Below are 21,858 nucleotides of genomic sequence, written 5' to 3' on the forward strand. Positions count from 1 at the left end.
GAGATATTTCAGTTGCCTCAATTTTTTTTTTTTATTTTACCTTAATTTTTAAAGGCTATTTTCTTCCCCGTCTTCCCACCCCTTTTTAAGCAGAGAAACCTTACCTGGATCTTGGCCACGAGGACTAAAAGATTGTGTGTCTACAGGACTTGCAGATTGTGCTTATAGGCAATGGAGTTCTAACTGGTCAGCCGTGTCAAGGTCTTTAAAGGGTGAATCTTGAAAAGGTGGGAAGAGGAAAAGAGAGATGAGGATTGGGATTCTTCTGTGGTAGCTAAGGATGTAATATAGTGTTGCTCTTGAAGAACATTTCTATTTCTAAATATAGGCCTTTTGACTGCAAACTTTGATGCAGCTCAATTCGACCAATATTTATTAGTATGTACAGAGTCCTATGGAGGTGATTAAAAAGATGAATAAGATCAGCCCCTCTCCCTTTAGTTGCATACAGGAGATAAAATATAAAGTTAACCTTACTTGGTAAGATTATATTTTACTTTGCCTCTTTCATCCTAAAAGGTATACTAATTTTATTAAATAGTATTCTTGGAAATTTCTATGGATACCCCAAAAAAGAAAAGTACTCTTGTATACGTGGTTGTTTCAGGATTTAGGCAGTTGTATACATAATTTTTCGATTGGCCTGTCAACCACTTAGCAAAAATTAATCTAATTTCCAGGCATAGTTGGAACTGGTATTTACTACCTTGTTTCACAGACTTTATTTTGTTGTCACACAAAAATGTGTAAATATGTCCCATGTTAAAGATTGGTGTTTTGGGTACCTATTGTTGTGTAACAAATTACCTCAAATTTTATGTCTTAAAACAACATTCATTATTCACAGTTTGTGTGGGTCAAGAGTCTGGATAAGGCTTAGCTGGGTGCCTGTAGCTCCGGGTCTATCAAAGCTCTGGGTCTCTCAAAGCTCTGGTGGAGAGAATTTACTTCCAAGAGCCCTCACTTGCCTATTGGCAGGCCCCAGATCCTTGGAGGCTGTTGGACTGAGGTCCTCATTCCTTGCTGGCAGTTCGCCGAGGCCTCCCTCAGTCTCTTGCAAGGTCATATGGGCTTCTCCATGGGCCAGCTTACAAGATGGTAGCTGACCTACGTTTGAATATGAGAGAGAGACACACACACAAGCCACAGTCTTTTTATAACCTAATTTCAGAAATGGTATCCCATCACTTTTGCCTAGTTCTGTGTGTTAGAAGTGAGACATTATGTCCAGCCCACACTCAAGGGGAAGGGATTACACAAGAACATCGATACAAGGAGGTGGGGGCCATTGGTGGCCATCTTAGAGGTTGCCTACTACCTCAGCAATGGAACCAATCACTTCAGTATAAAGCTATACTCCGATGAGGGTTGAAAGGTATTCTTACCCTGTCTTTCTCTTTTTTTCTTTCTCCTTTTGTTGCTAGTATGCATTCTCCTTGGGTGGTTCCTCCCAAACACCTCCCCACTCTTCTGGGCATATAATTATAGATGACATACATAGTAGCCCGCAGATTGCTTTAATCTTTTAAATATTTGTTAGTCGTAGGACATGTCAACAAGCCATACTCGGTCTTTCTTAAACCTAATGTCTTGATCAGTGAATTTAGAGTTTTGTGGAAAGAGCATTGTGTCTGGTTGTGATGAGTTTGCAGAGAGAAAGGAAAGGAGGACCCTAGAACAAGTATAATTAAACAGGCTCCTTAATGCATAAGAAAATAAGTGTGTTTCATGCACAGAAGTTGAGGAGAAATATTAAATCAAGTTGCCATATATCCATGTAAAGAAGACCTAAACATCCAAATGAAAGGGATTGGTGTCCCCGTTTGTGTTTCTAACGAGTGTATCTACTGGAGATGAGCATCTCTTAGCCACCCTTCAACCTTGTGCATATGGCAGGGAGCAGCTGGCCTTCCATCTTTTAAATTCTGTGGAAATTAGCTGTTTCATGGGAAAACTCATCTTTTTCTCTTTCAGGGAGGATACAACTTGGTTTTCAAAAAGTGCTCAAGACATGCATACGTAAGCATTCAAAGTTTGAGGGAAAGGTGGCATTCAGCAGACTCTGGTCAATTTTTAATAATGGAAATTGATTTATGGGGTTGCTTCCATACAAAACATAGCACAAACTTGGATAATAGGAGTCTGGATTCAAGTTTAGAAGCATGCATCAGCTATAAGACATATGCATGGGGCAGATTGTGTGTTGTCGTTCTTTATTTTTAACCTTGAATTTGACAATGCACCGCTTTCCTCCCAGTGCCTTTGTATCCTCGGTTCCCTCTGCAGGCAATGTCCTGTGTTCTTCCCCTGCCTCCTTTCTACTCTTTACCTGACTAGCTCCTGCTCTTCCATCGGGTCTCAGCAGAGACCTTCCCTGATCACTCGATTTAAAATAATCCCCAGTTCCACCCCTTGGCCTCCCATTATTGCCTCTTCTAGTTCTTTTGTTCCAGATTTTTTTTTTTTTATTATCTGGCTCTTTTTCCCCACACCCTTCTCCCCCACCACACACACACACACACACATACACACACACACACACAACTGTAGGCTCCAGGAAGGTTGGAATTTGTCCGTTTTATTCCTGACTATAACCCCAATGCTTGGCATATAGTTAGTGCTCAATAAATATTTGTTGAATGAAATCATTTATGACACTTACTGCTCATTATATAAATCCCATTTAGCTGAGGGCTATTGTTTACTGGCTGTCTTCCCTCACTAGACTGGCACCGATGAGTCAGGGGCTTCTTCCCCAGCTGTTCCTTGTTCCTAGCCCGGCTCAGACTAGATGCTCAGAACATTGAGGAGGAAAAATTGAGTGGATTCTCTGACAAAGGACTAGAGCAGGGGTATCCAAACTGTGGCCCGCGGGCCAACTGCGGCCCGCAATCCATTTTTAATTGGCCCGCAGCAAATTCCAAAAATATATTTAGTTTACTTAAATAAACCAGGTGAGGCAATGCGTACTTCACCTCGAGTGAGTGGCCCGGCTATTTGTGTAGTTTACTGCATATGGCCCTTGGTGAAAAACGTTGAAAAAAGTTTGGACACCCCTGGACTAGAGACTAACCTTTATGTCCTAGGCAGGGAATAGGAGGCCCTGGCCGCCATGTGTTTCTGAAGGGCAGCACCAGTGTGTTATTCATCTTTGTCGGGCCATGGCTCTTCCTCAGCCCAGTCGCTGGCACAGAGCAGAGTCCATACAGGGTAACTAGATCAGACTGAGTTGAGTTGGGGAAAAACTAGAACAAAGTCCCTCTTGACAACAGCATTGATGGAGCTCAGCTTGCGAACGCCCCCTTTAAGGTGGTGTGGGGACAGAGTCCCAGAGAGCAGTTTCTAGGCTCTTGGCCTCACATGGAAAGGTGCTGGCTCGAGTAGTAGATGGCCATCAGCTGTGACTAGCTGGCCATCAGCTATTACCAGTTAGCCTTAGCCATTGCTGTGGCTAAGGTAGCAAGTGCGGATTGCAGCTAGCAAGTGGAGTCGGTTGGCAGAGAGCAGACAGCAGGTTGCGGATCGTATGGCTCCTGCTTCCTGTGTCTCCAACGCAGCCGCTAGCGAGAATATAGTGGTATGACTCCCCTATCTATGGCTCCGTGGGTGTTCCTTTTTGGCCTCACCATAACCTGCGTTCTTGTGTGGGCAGCGGGACCAGAGACCCTGCATGACACCCCGCATGACAGGTGGCAAGAATGGCTCCTTCTAGATTTTCACTTGCAACTGTTTTGTCAGAACACCTGGTAGCATTTACTCATCCATTCATTTATTCTTTAAGCTCCACCTGGGAGTGTGCGGGATATTGGAAAGCATAAAAGGCAATGAGAGTTTCAGCCCTGTCTTCAGAAAACTTACCTTGAGGAACGCTTAGGCTGTATTCTCTGGTTTCCACAACCTCCCTGAGGTGGCAAAAGAGTCGGAATCAGGCAGTTGTAGATCTTGGGTCTATCCTCTGTGTTGGCCTCCACGCTACAGTCTTTGAGTAGGAAGAGAAAGGTCACCAACTGTGGTTGCAAATTGGCTCTTGCCCTAATCCTGGCTTATTCATAAATACTCAGTATTTCTCCAAACTGATTTTAGGGCTTTTGATTGAAGCCTGAATCGTTTAGTACAGCAAAGCATATCACCAGTGTAGCAAAACTAAAACTTAAAAATACAAAGCCCCTTTAAATAATCCAATATAGGATAATTGTGTTATTAAATAAAGCTGTGGGTCTCAAATTATTTCAGTGCCATTGTACACGTGAGGATAATAATACGAACTGTGCTAAGTGAACAGAGCAAAAAAAATATAAAAAATGTTTAACAAGAGGGAGCATGTCTAAATCATATGTTTATATTTAAATAGAGGCTACACAAAACAGGAAGATTTACTTGGTTTCTACATTAAAGAGTTCTAAATGGGCGTGAGGCTTTCAGTGATTCTCTGTGAAGACTGCTCTTCTCATTAATGACAGCGGTAGAGCTCGACTCCGTGCCAGATCACCAATAACCTTGAAGAATTCAGACGGCTTCCACCATGATTTTCATACACCAATAGAGACAAAAAGGTTTCTTCTTCATTTTAGGGTCTTTGTGGAATGCAAATCTGGGCAGAATGTCACGCATCTGTAAAACTAGTTGAAGAAAGATCAGGAGATGTAAAAGTAATGGTTTAGAGTCATTCAGCATATTAGAACATCTGGGTTGGGTGGTTGTTGAGTTTGGGTTTTATTGTTCTTTTTACTTTTATAGAATGTTATAGGTAACTCAGCTGAGCTTTAATACTGGAATTGGGCTCACTTATCTTCTTTTGCTTATGTTTTAATGGACAAAGTATATGGGTGCCAAGCTAGTTTTTATTATGGCAACCCGAAAGTAATTAAAGAAATATAGACTGTGGAGTTAACACCCTATTAATTCTGCCAAAGGAAGGGTGAACAAGCTCAGCCATTGACTTAAGGCATCTCTGTACATATCATGTGCTTGCCTGTCTAGGGGGAAAATACCTAGGATTCTGAGATGTATTTTCTTGCTTTCTGTGTAAATTGTATTTAATTTTGGGGAGGAGAAAATGTGCATGCATGGAAATCCAAAAGGAAAGAAATGAAACTGGAAATAAATGAGAGGATGTTTCTGGAGCTTTCTTTAGAGCTGGCCTTCTGGTCAGGGGAGCAGGCTGCAGCCTAAGAGGTTTTAGATTAGTGTGTATTAAAAATGTATTTAGGAACATAAAATATTTAGGATTTTTGAATTACTTGTTTGATACGCAAATGCCTTTGGCTATACCATGAAGGATGGTCACATTACATTTGACAAATTGTGCCTCAGAGCGGTCTTCTGTTTGCTTACTTCCTCAAGTGTGCCAGGATGGATTTCCCAAATTCACTGAGCCACAAGCTTCACCCAAATGTCTGGTCGGGGGAGGGAAACGGTTGGAAGAGATGGGGCTGGCTTGGGAAATTGGAACCCAATACGTTAATGAGCCTCCATGGCAAATCCATTTCATCATGTTAAGGGAGTCAAATTAAACCTCAGTGCATACTTGAGAGGATATCTTCATCACTCAGACAACAGAAAATTCTTCACATTTTTATCTAGCTCATGAATGGTGTTTTCTGTAGTCTTACTTTGGGGACAAAAATACAACACAAATTAAAAATTAAAGTATTTTTTTGTTTCAAAATGACTTTAAATCCCACCCACCCCAGGAAATTGACGGGAAGTAGGGAAAGGTTCTGCTCTCCCAGGGTGGGACTAGGGTGGAGTGTTACTACTGAAAGGGCCAAAGAGACCAATTTCCCAGGAAGACGATGGTGCTACCAAAGCTGGTTTCTGGTTCCACTTTAGTTTTTTCATCTCTAAAATGGGCCTAAGAACACTCAGAGAGTCCTTATAGGGATTAGATAAAATGATGTATTTTAAATTCATAGATTAGTCTCTGGGTAAATTAAAGCATCTCAGAGTTTTCCACTGCTGTATCCTTGAGAGCTGAGGAGAATGACTTTGATGCCCAGATATTCTCCATCGCTTTCTGGCACAACTTTCCCTTGGCGGTACCCAGCAGGAGCTACAAGGGTATTATTGTTCCCAGACAAAGAATTAAGAAGGGGTAGGAACACAACACAGTTACTGACAGGTGGCATCTGAATACCACACCCCCTTATTCCCTTATTTTCAGTTCAAGTGATACTATATAGTAATAGTAATATCCATCTTTTCTTGGATGCCTACTCTGGTTGACCAGTGTACTATAACAACTTCAGCGTGCTATTAGGTTGGTGCAAAAGTAATCGCAGTTTAAAAGGTGAAAAGTAATTGCAAAAAACCACGATTATATTTGCACCAACCTAATAACTACCCCATGAGGTGGGTTCTTTTATTTTCCCCCTTTTTTAGATGAGACTTTAGCAAGATGATGTCATGTCCCGAGATAAAGATGGGCATTAACACGGTAGAGCTGCATTTGAACCTGGGTCCATCATACTCAGAAGTCTGGCTTCCTAAGTATCCTTTAGTTTCTCCCAACACGGAACATCTAGAAATGGTTTACCACTAAAATAGTGTTTGTTGCGTGCTTTAGGCCCAGCACAGTCCATGGCTCCTTAGAAAGTACAAGAAAAAGAAAGTTAAACAAGGGTACTTGCCTCTAAAATGTCTCTGCAATTCAGGTGTTTACTGTGGAAGGCAGGATTATGCTATTCAGCATCAAATACTGATGACTAACAAAGATCTAACATTATGTCACAGGTAATAAGAACAGTAATTCCCAGTTCAGGGACCAACTTAGTGTTGATATCGTTTTATTTTGCCTAGTAAAGATATTTTTTAAAAAAACAACTACTCACGTCTATTGCCATCCTCATTTCAGAGGGGAAAAAAGATAACACCAGACAGAAGGAGGGGGGATAAAGTCTTAAATGGAAAGAGTGTATAGAGGATGTCAGTTCTCTGCCCTGGGAGGCTGACTGGGGGGGCTCCATTAACAGAGCTCCAGGGCCCTGTGGCCTCCAGTGGGGTTTCAGCCATCGAGCTGAGGCACCCTACAAAAGAAGTGAAGAGGGAAGAGTGAAAGCAGGTATTTATTCCCTGTTCTTTCCTGTGAGTTTCCACCAGGCTGATGGGATCCCTCTAAGGAACAGTCCTTGCCGCTGGTAGAAGGATCTGCTCTGATGCTCCTAACCAAGCCCTCCCTGCTTTGACCCTTTGGCCTCTGAGTGGTGATAGCTCAGATTACTCTACTATTGCTCTCTTATGGTGTTTTACATCCCACCAACACCTTTGTCATTAGTTCCTTTGTAAAGCCACCTTGGATTATCATTATCTAATCGATGTATTTCCTGTTGGAATCCTGGTTGATATAAGGATAGTTCTTTAAAATCTGGCAAATTTAGCTTCATGAAATACTCATTGTGTTGTCTTCATTTTTCTTATTTCACCTCTGACCAGTGAAGGCTTCGTCTTTTTGACCCACATTACCATCCTGTTTTGCCTGACTTTCTTGGACCTTTGATAAGCAACCACATACCTATCGAATAAAACCTTTTTTACTTACTCCGTAGCTATCCTTTTAGCAGAACACACTACAGTGTAACAGGGAAAGTGATTGCGCAAACCAGTAGGTGCCATGAATAGCAGGTGTCTGAGGGAGGCTTGAAAGCAAGGGAATGGCCAATCCACCAAGGCCCAATATGGCACTTTCTTCCACTTGCCTGAATCCATTGGTGCATACCCTAGGCACACATGCCTCGCGAGAATGGTTAGGGCACAAGCTGATGTGGTTGCCACTGGTCTTTCTAAATGTTGACACAATAGTTTTTCTTCATCTTTAGTTTATCTCTTGATGAAAGTTTCCCACTCTTGTGGAACCAATTGGACGATTATTTTGGTTTCATAATTTATGTAGCTTACATCACCTATTGATGTGTTTTGTGTTCCCAAATGTTATCACATTTTAACTGCTACAAAGAACATTTTTAAAATCTGTGATGTTCAGGGAAAGTTGAGGTGGATGCCCTCTTTTCCTGTTCTAATTCCACCCCATACCTGCTAACCTCTCTAATATTACATTTATATGTGTTTGTCCTTTGGACTCTATTAACATAGTTGAATATCGCTCTCCTCAGCAATGATCTATTATTGGGTACCAGATGTTGTTATAGGGAGCATTCCATTAATGTCCTTTCTTCTGAGGAATGATATATTTATTAATAATACTGTTTCATTCAGCATCATTTTATTATAACGTTGATGAGATGTCGTAGGAACTTAACTCTTGTTTATATCAATTAGCCTGTGATAAAATTGGTTTTGTTATACATCGTTTCATCACTGCTCCAAGAACCTATCAATGACGTTAAATGAGGACTTACTGTATTAATAAAGATATAGGTTCAGCCATGTATAACAGAGATCCAGACAGAATTAAAGTTGCTTAAATAATTTAGGAGTTCAGAATCTCTCGTGTCACAGACTAGAGGTAGGTGGTTCAGGGTTCGTGTGGTGATTCTGCTCCAAGAAGTTATGTAGGGACCAGGCTCCTCCCATTTTTTCTCCTGAGAGATTTACCCTCATTTGCGTGGTCCAAAGGCACACCTATTCCCTTTGAGGGCATGGCCTGGAAGTTGTACACATCACTAATATTTACATCCCATTCATTCAAACTTCATCACATGGCTGCACCTGGTTAAAAGGGAAGCAGGGAAATGGTGCCTTTATTTTGTACCCAGCAATTTAGCAGTTTTTTTATAAAGAAGAAAGGAAGAATAGATATTGGGGGAAAGTTAGCCACAGTTGGGGAGTGTTAAATTCCCCTCTGTCAACTAAAATGTTTTCTTACACATAAGCCAAATGGGCTGTGAAGTTCCACTGAGCTTGAGTTGTCTCTGAGACATTCAAATTGACAACAGGGGATTGGAGTCTGGTGCAATTTTTGGAACCAAACTGTAGAATGTAGTCATGGACTAACAGGTGAACATTAGAATTCTCATGGAGAATGATTTCTTTAAGGAGTGTTTTGCAGAGAAAGAGGACCTGGACCCAGACTGCATCTAAGTATATGTTTCCTACATTTTCCTAGTAGGGAGATGGAATAAAGAAGAAAGGAATCGAACAAACAGAGAACTATAGGGATGGTAGGTGTTAGGTAGGGTCTCTTGAATATATGCATGTCTTATGAGAAGAGCCACTGACCGCCTTTGTTCTGGACTGTCTTTTCAAAGATGTTTATATAGTGAACAAACAGCCTTGGAACACAAGCTAGTGTCTTCCTCCAGAACAAAGAGCAGGTAGGCATGCTTGCTGACCAGTATTAAAGATTTGGGTTCCCTACGTTCAGGGTCCTTTAAGACACCCTACTGTGTGTACAGGTATTATATAGCCTTTTTGCATCTCCTTTTCAGCATTGGATATTAAAGAACCAACACAAAGGCTGATACTACAGCTATTGCTGTGAGCAGTAAACCATCCTTTGTCTCTGACTAGAAGTCTTGTGTCCTTTGCCAGCATCTATGAAACTGTCAGGTTAACTTGTTTGAAGTCGAGTAAAATCTTAGACTCTTCGCAGTTCTTAACAAGCAGGAGAGTTTCAAGTCAAAGGTAGGGGCTGTTCTTATCAAATGCTACTAAGAGATCAAGGAAAATGAAGAGTAAGAAAAGGCCTTGGTTTAATACAGTGGTTCTCAAAGTTTTTGGACCCAAGACTCTTTACCCTCAAATTACTGAGGATCCTAAAGATCTTTTGTTTATGTAGGTTATATCTATTGGTATTTACTCTATTAGAAATTACTCTATTAGAAATTAAAACTGAGAAATAAATTACTTATTAGTTCATTTAAAAATAAAAATAATATTCATATGCAAAAAAATGAATGCCAAGCTGACCCTCACACCTTATACAAAATTAAGTAAAATGGATTATATTTCTAAATGTAAAACTACAAAACTTTTAGAAGAAAACATAGCAGAAATTCTTCATGACCTGCCATTAGACAAAGAGTTCACAGATATAACAGTAAAACCACAGTCCATAAAAGAAAAAACTGACTGATCGACTTGATCATAATTTAAAACTTTTGCTTTGTGAAAGACACTGTTAAAAGAATGAAAAGACAAGATACGCAATGGAAGAAGATATTTTCAAACCACATATATGACAAAGGACTTATATTCAGCAGATATAAAAACTCTCAAAACTTAACAGTAAGAAAACAAACAACCCAATTTTAAAAATAGGCATAAGACTTAAGCACACGTTTCACCAAAAAGGCTATACAGATGGCAAATTAGCACCTGAAAATTTGTTCAACATCATTAGTCATTGGGGAAATGAAAATTTAAGACATGATGAGAAACCACTATATACGTATTAGAATGACAATAATAAGTTAATTAGCAATGACATGCCAAGTACTGGCAAAGATAAGAAACAACTGGAACTCTCAGGCATTGCTGGGGCGAATGCAAAATGGTACAGCCACTCTGGAAAACAGTTGGACAGTTTTTGCACAATTAAATATACAATTACCCTATGACTTAGCAATCCTTCACCTAGATATTTACTGTGGAGAATTGAAAATGTATGTTCACAAAAAAACCTGTATGTGTATATTTATAGCAACTCTATTTGTAATCACCAAAATTGGAAACAACCCAGTGTCCCTCAATGGATTAATGGATAAATAAACTTTGTGACATTCATACCATGGGATACTATTCAGCAGTAAAAAGGAACAAGCTATTGATACATGCAGCAACATGGATTGATCTCAAAGGCATTGTGCTTGAGTGAAAAATGAAGTCTCAAAGGTTTCATACTGTATGATTCAATTTATATGACATTTTGGAAAAGAGAAAACTATAGCAAGAACCCATCAGTGGTTACCCATGTTTTAAAACTCAGAACTGTACTCCAAAAAAAGGAAATTTTACTGTAAGTTAATGTAAAAAAATAAAATTAAAATGGCAGTACAAACACATTATGTAAAAAATTTACACATTTTATGAAAATTAACCATATTTTTAGAAAATTAGTAAAAACAGTGGCATTGTTTTACATTTTTGTAAATCTCTTTACTATCTAGCTTAGTAGAGATAGCTGGATTCTCATATCTGCTTCTGAATTCACTACGTTACCATACCATATGTCATGGAGTCTCTGAAAAACCCCACTGTACCCTTGAAAGAGACTAAGAATGAAAAAAGGAAATAATGTCTTAGTATTATTATGATCATTGTTTTGACACTGTGGACCACCTGAAATGGTCTGGAATTCCCCAGGGTTCCTGGACCACACTTTGAGAACCACTGATATAATAACACTGTCACAAATTTTAATCATTTTCATAGCATCTTGGATTTTTTTTTTTACCATACCCACATGTCCCCATGTTTATTTAATGGTTTTATTTAAATTGACCCATTTCTTAAATTTATTTAAAGAGGAAACTTTCTATATCTCCTATAAATGGAAAACCAGGACCACTTTCCCATAAATGGTAAGTAGCCACAAAAATAAAGAAGCAATAAGTAACTTAACATTTGGGAAGAAAAAGTTTATCCATGAACCATCTAAACTCATCTCTGCATGGCACGCTTTGGAAAACGCCAGTGCAGACGAGTAATGATAATGATAGCTAACTCAGACACACCACTTCACTTACGTTACCCCATTTAAGCCTCACAATTACCATGAGAGGTAGATAGTATTATTATCTTTTTTAAAACAATTGTTAAAAAAAATTTGAAGCATAGGGAAGTTAAAGAAGTTGTCCAGTGTTCCATAGTGAATAAATTTCAGGGCTGGGATTTGAACCCAGGCATTCTCCAGAGTCCAGGAAAAATGCTGTGTTGGCAGATAGGAAACCTGGATTCTTGTCCAAGTTCTACCAGAAGTTGGCACTTGGAAATGTCATTGAACCTTATCCTTATCCATAAAATGAGGGATGTGCACTAAAGCAGGGTATGTAAGTTGAAACACTGGGTACCTGCCTATGGGGCCAGGCAGGTAAGGGAAATGTGGAAGAACATAGGGAGTGGTGGGGATAATGGTAAACTAGAGGCCTTGCATTTTGTCTAATGAAGGCAATTGCTACTCAATTTCAACTGTTTTTTGTTGTTGGTGGTAGGTTTTTGTTCATGTTTTGTTTTTGACAGATATCCTTTTATTTTATAAGAGAAGCTGAAAGTCTGGATACTTTGTGTACAATTTTCCAAGTTTTAGAGCTCTTGGAAAGGCCAGCCATACACATAGGCTGCCTGATTTATGACTTCTTGACTAAATGATCTCCTCTGACTTAGAGGATTCTATGATTGAATAAGCTGTTTTTATAGAGTGGTAGGAACAAAATCCAAATTACAGAAGTAGGCAGTTTAAAACAATGATGAAAGGGGGTATGGACTTAGAAAGTGTCTCAACACAGCCTATATAAATATTGATTGGGAGCCAGGTTAATTGAAAAGCCAAGGTGCATTAATAGAATAATAACAAAGTGTGTTTCTTTGTGTTCCTGTTGTGTTGTATTAGAGTAAATCAGCAATATTTATCCAGTGCTAATTCTCAGTTTGGAGAGAGCTAATATAATCATGAGACGAGCTTGTTCAAATTCTTTTCTTAGACATAGAGACTTGCCCAAGAATGGTGAGTATTAGCAACTTTAGTCGGCACTTGCTCAGAATAGTAAATACAAGCATGTGATTTATGCCATTGTGTATACAAAATAATGTTTCCTGAGACATTTTCTCTATATATGTTGGCTGTTTTGTTTTGTTTTTTGGGGCTGGCTTGTTGTTTTCCCCTCCTCCGCTTATCAGATTTCCTTCTCAATCCTGGCATTTCACAATGTTGCCGGGCCAGTTTCTCTGTGAATCCACAGTAAAATATACTGGTTGCACGATTAATCCAAACTTGGGTTTATGGTTTATGCAGGTTTATGTGAATTCTTGCATTTTTTTTTTTTTTTTTATATATATTGTGTATATATATTCAGAAGGTCTGTTTCAGAGAGAAAAGAAGGGAGGACAGAATCTGTGGACGAATCTTGAAAGATGGGTTTATTCATCAATGACATCATAAGGATTGTATTTTTCTCTTGGTTAATAAACTATTTGCTTGATGGGTGTTGTAAGCCAGCCAGAGCGAGTCATGCCATTTCTTGGAAATGAGCTGAAGCAACTGGTAATTGAAATGATAATCATTTGATCAGAGTTACAGCTATTTGAAAATAACACTCATCTCCAAACTTGACTCTTCTAGGGAACCATATTTGGTAAAATTGTTGCCAAATTCCATCTTTGCTAATGTTAAGACTTGTATACCTTGATACTTAATTATTATCCAGTATATTCTAAACTTGATTTCTGGTGTGCCCTGTCCAGAAGCTGTTATATGCTTTGAAATAATACCCAATCTGAATGTTTATTCTCACATTTAATATCACCATATAATAGCTATAAATGCATGACAACTATAGATCTTTTATTTCAAGAGGACAGTATAGTGAATCTGAATGAAATCTTTGGTTGAAAAGGTACTTTGTAATATGCCCCATTGTTTACATAAAGTATTGAAATATTTTTTCTTGAGCAGAGGATAAAAACAGTTTCCACTTTGTCTGCCATTTAGTGGAAGTTCATATTTAATGGTGATAAGAAAAAAGATTACATTATGGAAGTTTTACTTTTCATTTTTGATAGAGTATTTGTTATTTTGCTGCTGCCTGACAAACTTGCTTCTCAGAAGCAGCTTGGAACTGGATGAGGAAAAGTGTAATTTTAGATCCTACCTTAAACCATTAAAAAAAACTAAATCCAGGGCTTTTTATTGTGTGAAGCTTATCTTAATAAACCCGTTTTTGTTTGCTTTGGAGTAGTGTGTGTGTGTGTGTGTGTGTGTGTGTGTGTGTGTGTGTAGGTGAGGGGGGAGGAGGAAAGAGTCATGTTTAAAAGTAAAATTAGCCAAAATCACTTGTGAATTCCTTTTGTTTAATAGCTTAGAGACATCTTCCTGTTGTTGTTTGTCAAGAATATTTCTAAGATTTTGTAAGCTTAGGGGTTTTCACAGCTAAGCTTTCTTCAGAAATGTGAAATAAAAGAAATGAAAGAAGTCAGTTCAAGTTGAAATGTCAAATGCTTCAAATAATTTAACTTAAAACCCATGAGATGATCTTCTTAAGCCTTTTCCAAAAAAATCTTTGGGTAACAGAGGCCCTCCTTTGCTCCATGTATGGACATCTATTAAATATCTTGCTGGATTAATTCTGAGTCCGAAAAGTTGGTTGTTTCCTGGAAGCAATTAGAGATGCTTAAAATTCAAATTTATGATCCATAGGAGAAACTTAAGTTTCAACTACTTTTCTTAGATTCAAAGGCTTTCTCCTCACTCGCCCTCTCGCCTCTTACCCCATATGTATTAAAAGAAAAAAATCAGTTCATTTCTCAACTTACAAAGTTTTTAAGAAACATGAGAATGTGTAAGTTTCTTTCAGTGGGAAGCACATAACATTTATGAAGTATTTCTTTTGGGATTACATCACAGTTTTATTTAATTTTTAGGACAAAAGTTAAATTCAATATTTGTGTATAAGCCAAGGGAAAATGTACCATAAACATAGGAATTTTGGGGTGAGTCAGAGTTCCAAGAATCCCAGATTTACTTAGACCATTTATATAGAGACAGGCTAACCATTAGTCATCTAGTTCTCACTTTTTGCTTTTGCAATTAATTGCACCTAAAAATTAGCTTTCACCCAAATGATCAGCTAGGCAGAGTAGGCTTTTGCAACTAGCATTAAAAATGGCTATTAGAATTATTGCCCAATTTGTGTACCCTTTCTAATCATATAACAAATATATCTTATAAATTATTCCTCAACTAGACAACTAGCTGTGAAAAACCATTGAAATGAAGTGAGTGATTGAAGATTTCCTGTTACTGAGAAGCACATTGTCTGCTTGCGTAGGGTTAAACCACTCAAATGGTATTTCAGATGGGCTTTGTTGAAAATTTATTATTTACCTCAGAATGACAAAATAATGTTTTTTTGTTCTTCCCCAACCCCCTTTGGTAGGATGAAGTCATTGCTGTTTCCGAAAAGGTGATTGTGAAGCTTGAAGACCTGGTCAAGTGGGTACATTCTGATTTTTCCAAGTGGAGATGTGGCCTCCAAGCTGGGTCAGTGAAAACAGAAGCCTTGGGAAGGAATGGACAGAAGGAAGCTCTGCTGAAGTATAGGCAGTCAACCCTAAACAGTGGACTCAACTTCAAAGACGTTCTCAAGGAAAAGGCCGACCTTGGTAAATATAATTTGTACTTCTAAATCTAATGTGTGTTCATATACAGTAACCTACATTTTTTTTTGTTGTAGATTTTTCTAGAAACTCTGACGTATATGTGTGTGTGTGTGTGTCTGTGTATCTATATATAGTATATATAATCCTGATCTATATAAGATTATATATATTTTATATTTGTGTGAGTGTGTGTGTGTGTAATTTCTTTAACTTCAAAGGGGCCTGGCAATACGGACAGACAGATGACTAGGTGTGTAAGGGATAAATTTTACCTGTTAGATCATAGGACCTTCTATGTGTGGAGCCCTGTACCAGAAACTGGGTGATATGACATGTGGTCTTAAGCAGCTTCCAGTTGGTGTCAAGGCATGAGACTTAATTAGAGCACCTAAAATTGAATTAATGAAGAGTTTAAATATTTGGTCTAAGTAGATAGTATGCCATCTATGAATACCGTGTTAGAATTTCATGTTTTATGTTGGATGAAAAGCAAAAGCAAAATAAGGAAGAGAGATGAGTTACTTAGTGTGGAGCAGGAGAGCAATGTCAGAGCAGGGAACTGTTGGTTGGCGACTCATGGCTTAGGTTTCCCTGAGCTTTTAGCATTTAGTGATCACCATCAACTCTATATTTTTTTTCCTTTTCTGCCTTCTCCTCTTCCATTGTAACTTTAGAGGAGAACTTGTGATTTGGAGTAGTTATTCTAATTAGTGCTTGAATCCTGACTTTGCTGCTTAGTTAGCTGTGTGGTGTTGGGCAAATAATTTAACCTCCAAGCCTCAGTTTCCCCCTCTGAAAAACATTGGAACTTTGCCAAGTCACTGTGAGATAGACGTAAGATATATAGGAATGAGCACAGTGATTGGTGTATACAAGGGGCTCCATAATTAATTCTGTTGCTTTTTCTGAACACTTGGTTCTGTAGTGACTTTTTGTGTGTTTCTTTTTCCTTCTGTTTGTATCTCCCTGTGGCATTCACTGACTTACTCTCCTAACATTGCTCAAGACCATAGTTGTTGACCACTGATTTAGATGAGTTTATTTCCTCTTTAGGCAAAGAGGAACTTCACTTTTAACGTATTAAGGCATCTTTTTCTTTCATTCTAACACAATGCTGATTTTCATAGCCCTATTTCATGCCTTAATGTGACAACTTCCTGTTTTTTGTTTTTTGTTTTAATCTAGAATTTAACTATTACAACGAACGTAGACTATCTTAATTGGCATAAGGAAACTGAATAGCACCATTAACTAACTGGGTCTTTCACGTGATTCTGGTTTGTGATGAGCTGTGCTGTGCTTTGGGAATAGCATTAATATTTGCTTGCAATTTGAGTTTAATGATCAACTGTTTCCTGGCATCTTTTGGTAGTTGTCAGGCTGTAATATTTTGTACATGGCAGCCTGATTGTCATGTGCACATGTAAAGAAAATTATTAATCTAGTGGTTTTCCTTTTAAAGCCAAAATAACTTTTTTTAAAAATACAAATCTTCTCATATATTCTATTGCACCTCTCAATTCTGTGAACACACAGTAACTAATGTTCTGACATGTGATAATGCTGAATAATACATCTGTTTTATTACTTTCCTAATGTATGATCTAAGTTGTATCGCTATTGTGTTGTTTTCCTTAACATTAAACCCTTTCTTTTGTTTGTTTGATTTTTTTTTTTTTTTAGTTATGGAATATACTGTTACTAATAAAAAACTAAACAGGAAACCCACGGGGGGACAAAAGGATGTGTAGATGGTTAAGCTTGATGTCACACATATAAACAAGAGTATTTATAGCAGGGTTGTTTTGTGTTTAAAAAATTGATAGTTTATTAATGAACATGAAGAGAAACCTAGTCTCTTAATTCCATCAGAAGATTTAAAGGTTTTGATCTTTCTGAATTCTAGAAAATGTCCATAATCTACATTTTGAATAATTGATTCCAGAAGAAATTGGTTTATAGTGAATATTCAAAGTACTTAGTGGTTTTTAAATCTAGTTTTTCATCAGACACACTAGGGGAATTTAAAAAATAATACTAATTGCTGAGTCTGCTTTCCCAGATTCTTCATTCAGTAGGACTGAGGCAAGGCCAAGGAGTGTTTGCTGATAAAAGGCATTCTAGGTAATTATAATTTTGGGGGGAGGCGGGAGGGAGCATCTCATTTGGGAGACAGCTTCACATTAGTGTGAGGAAGGGAAAATAGCAACAGGAGATTTGTTTGGGAGGCTCTCCTCCGCTGAGCAAGAAACACCATGTACTTTTTCTCCTTTTTTTAAAATGTAAAATACCCCTTTAAGGATAGACTTTGGGGCCTTGAAATTCTACTCAGTTGGTATGAACTGTGGGGAATTTGAGACAAATAGCTTTTGTAATTGGAATGCACACTGTGTTGTAATAATGTGGAAAGAGAAACAAAAAACTTTCCTTAATGTAATGAGTTTCCATTATCTGCTTGATCTACGGTTTACAAGTCTACATTGTCAGGGTTTATATTGGGGAGACAGGGGGTGTCATTTGCTGTACGCATTCCTGTCCCAGCAACTTTCTCTTCAACCTCTTCCCTTTTCTGTCTGCAACATCAAAATATTTGTTGTCTGTACTTTTCTTTCTACACAGTGGTTTTCTTATCTCCCTTTCTCTTGGCCACACTAAAACCACTTCCAATACCACATTGTTAATGGAAGTTCACACACTTATTAGGTTTTTCCTTCTGTAGAACCCTTCCAACTCCTCATTGTTCTTACCAAAGAAAGAAGATGAACTCTGAGATTACTTAAGACCCCCCTCTTTTTTTTTTTCTGGTGGAAGTAAGCAAAGAATGGAAAGATCTCATCTTTCTGTGGATAAAATAAAACTCCAATATGTTATTTTTTCAACTGAGCTATTTCATCACCTTAAAACATCAAAAATAACAAAATAATTAGGTTGACTCTCAAAAGAAGGGATTTTTACCCTATAAAAGCTAAAGAACTCTTCTTGCTCGGTGTTTAGGTAGAATAAATTCTCTTTAATCTCAGTTTGTGTCACTTCCTGTCTCTCTCTGAATAGTGAAAAAAAAAAAAAACAAGAGTGTTCTCACAAAAGTGTGACTGCCAACAAATTAATACTCCACAAAGAAAAACTCTGCCCCAAATGGCAGCTTCCAATAACTGCTCTGATTCAAATCACAAATCTCGTTTTTTAATCCCTTTCCCCTTTAGGACAATATTTGCAGATGTCATATTTGCTTTTTAAAAATCTCTGGAGTTTTCATTTAAGATTCCAAATGACTGGTGACTAAAACTACAGCTCTAGGTAGTGAGAAAACTAATAATCTTAAACGACACTTCTGAGATGAGGCCTTCCTCCTCTTTGTCCTTTTCAAAGAAAGAAAGTTGAATATGAAACCAATTCAAATTGTGACTTTACTCAGTGAGATGTTTTACCTTCTTTCAGACAGTTTCATAGTGAAGTTTATACAAAAAAATATAACTATGTTAAAATAGAAGGGTTAAGGAATGTATTATTCATAAGCATAACGAACACAGGAACCTGTTTTTCCAGAAGAATCGGGTTGATTAAATCATTCACTACACAAGCCTCCAGTTATTTATTTTTGTCTTTAGAATTACAGTACTTAGCCTTTGTAATAAAGTGGACTTAATACCCATATTTGGTATGGCAGTTGGAAGTAACCAAATAAAGAATTATTTTATTTTACAAAAATTTTAGCAACTAAGGAATATAAACACTATCAGTTAAATCTCGCAAACTTGCATTTTTTTATTCCTAGGGCTATAGTTTGAAAAAAAATCAAATTATTTTACATAACACTGCTTCTTACAGAGTTCCTTTAAGTGAAGTATGAAAGCTGCAGTGTAAGCTTTATTGGCCTATAAATATGTCATTATAGTTGGACTACATTTATATGCTTTGGATTGTTGTTTAAGCCAAGAAAATATGTCTCTACAGGTTGACTTTTTATTGAAACCCTTTGAGGCATACAACAGAATGTATTTTAGGCCAAGGTTATTAAAACAGCATTTTCATTTTTTTGCAGCAGACTCATTGTCAATTATGCTGCCATAAACTGTCTGTGGATGGGCAGTTATGAATGGCTTCATCTCCAAATGTGTCTTTTAAAAAAGAAAGAAAAGATAGAGGAGGCTGAGCTGAAATCGAAAAAAGAGACCAAAAGATGTGGGTGTGGGTATGGCTGAATTTAATGATGGGGGTTCCCTCAGTTCAATTCTGTTTCTAAAGTCTTATCAGATAGAGAAAGAATGGCTTCCCCTGTCCCTTCTGTTGGTGAGACTTTTAGTGTCCTCTGGGGAACAGACAGCATGGTGGTGTTGAAAGAGCAGTAGATGGGATGTCAGGAGAATCTAGGCTCTACCTGTAGATCTGTCACTCACTGGAGAAGTTGCTGTATGTTTACAAGTTCAAGTATGTTTGTGTATAAAATGGGGAACAGTGTGTACCTGGCCTTATTAGATTTTTGAGAAGATCAACTGAGAAAAAAATTAAGATTTCTGGGAGTATTTATATTGAAGTGTAAGATGGTATCATCATCATATTATTACTAGAAGGAGGTTCTCTGTGACAGGGAGCTACACAGTACAGCATTAGCTTATTTGTCCCTGTTGAATTTTCCTAATCACACGTTCTAGTGATTAGGGCAGGGTTTACTCTCCACACTATCTGCCGCAATAGAAGACTATCATTAACATTCTTCAGATCCTTGCTTTTATTTACATAGATTTTATTATATATAAAATATATAATAAATAAATATGTTTTTATGTATTTCTTTACATAGAGATATATATTTATATTTTATATAACTTTTCTCCTCTCAAAAATTCTGTCAAAATAAGCTGGGCCATAAGTTGCCAGCAGTGTAACTAACTTCTCAGGTTCTCTTACTTAGAAACTGACTATAGTCTTTGTTTAGAAATTCTGGAGGCCTTGTATTCAAATGGTGGTTTAGAATCACTTTTGACTTTGATATGTCAAGCTGCTTCCTGGGATGTGGCTATGGGAAGGATTCTCGCTCTGTGTTGAAGAAAACAGTATAAATGTCTCTGACAGTTTGTCATAATAAGGATTTTTCACCTGAGACATCTGATGAACTTATTAGGATTGAAAACATGCTTCTTACTAGGGCACTCTTTTTCTTCTTTCCTTCCTTCCTTCCTAACTGTAAATTTTGTACGTGTATTAAACAGTCTTGTGAGGGTATTTGTTGCTTATATTTTAACTTCCATTGCTGGGCTAGTTATACTATTTTCCTTATGATAGAAACTTCGGAGGTTTCTTAGATGATATATTGTTGAATTACTCTATTCACAAATATGAGGAATCCCTACAAAAGGGCCTCTCCACTGAAACAGACTTGGCCTTTATAGTATCCCTGAATTCAAAATAGAAATCAGTTACATATGGGGCTTATCAAAAATTCATAAAGACACTTTCCAAAGGATTTTCTCACAAGGTTCTCTGACAATATTGTTGTGTGAACCATACTTTCTTTAAACGATTCAATCATAGCAGTTCATATTGGAGAAGCATGCTTTCCAACTGCCAACATGGCTCTTTCTTCAAGTGGTTGCTTCATGCCATTGTCAAGTGACAGCCCAAAGGAACTGTGACAGGAGCAAGTTCCCATTTCCAGGAGTCTGCATCTAAGACATTCAAAGCTTGGAACAACTTAGTGACAGGATATTTTCTAAGAACCTGGGAACACACATGGGAAGTTATCCTATTTCATTTCAAAGTTAAAATTCAGCTTGGCCATCTAATCAAATAGTTGAACATTGTCCTGCAAGAATGAGCTATCTCGGCTATTCCTTCTGGAAGGGAAGTCTTTGTAAAATCTAACTGTGTGAGCCATTTAACAGCTGGTCATCAATACTGCCGACTAGATATTCACGCTGCCATCACTCATGAAGCCTCATGCCAAGTTAAGACCCTTTCACCTGGAATTTCTGTTGCCTTAGCGGGTCTTTTCGTATTTTCTTGCATGATGAATGCTTTTTAGAAGTCCGGATTCATATTTTCTTTTGACAATGGATAGTCAACTAAAGAGAAGATTGTAGAGTTTAAGAATGTATGCTTACTTTTAGAATTGACGATGTCGTAGCAGAAATGGGGGGGAAAGTGAAAGTCGAACCCAATGCTGTTTTGATTATTCAGGTTACCAGTATTTACCTCTTGGATACAATGTATGAACAAGGTAAGAAACTCAGGCTTTTTTGGAGCTCTTCATAGAATTGTCACGCTGATGTTTACTCCTCCCTTTCCTTGAAACAGTACTAGAACCTCTCTTTATTTGTCTACACATCCCCAATTTTAAAACTTCTTCCCCAGGATATGGTTTCAAAATCCCTCACCATCCTGGTCATTCATTTTAGGGCACAGTTTGAGTGTTCTTTACGCAAGTGTACCTTTTTACATTGTATGAGTTCATCTTTCCTAAGAATCCTAGAGCCAGACTAGGAGTGGATTCCAGTGGACAGGCCATGGTACATCCATCAAGCTTGGCACCCTCCCGGTAGGACATGACACTGGCAAAATTATTAGACTTTTTTCTAGAGCTGTATGGTC

At 37.9% G+C, this 21,858-nt stretch overlaps 1 protein-coding gene across 1 annotated transcript in view; it reads left to right on the forward strand.

Moving 5' to 3' along the window:
• Positions 1-21,858, forward strand: part of ARID5B (AT-rich interaction domain 5B) — a 169,662-nt gene that overhangs the window by 14,630 nt on the left and 133,174 nt on the right. The window contains exon 3 of the mRNA XM_074339490.2: positions 15,048-15,273. Coding sequence (XP_074195591.1) covers positions 15,048-15,273 — 226 coding nt within the window. The remainder of the gene's footprint in view (positions 1-15,047; positions 15,274-21,858) is intronic.

Source organism: Rhinolophus sinicus, chromosome 15 (assembly GCF_057876585.1).
Source record: "Rhinolophus sinicus isolate RSI-liver-muscle chromosome 15, RSI-T2T, whole genome shotgun sequence".
Classification (NCBI taxonomy): Eukaryota; Metazoa; Chordata; class Mammalia; order Chiroptera; family Rhinolophidae; genus Rhinolophus; species Rhinolophus sinicus.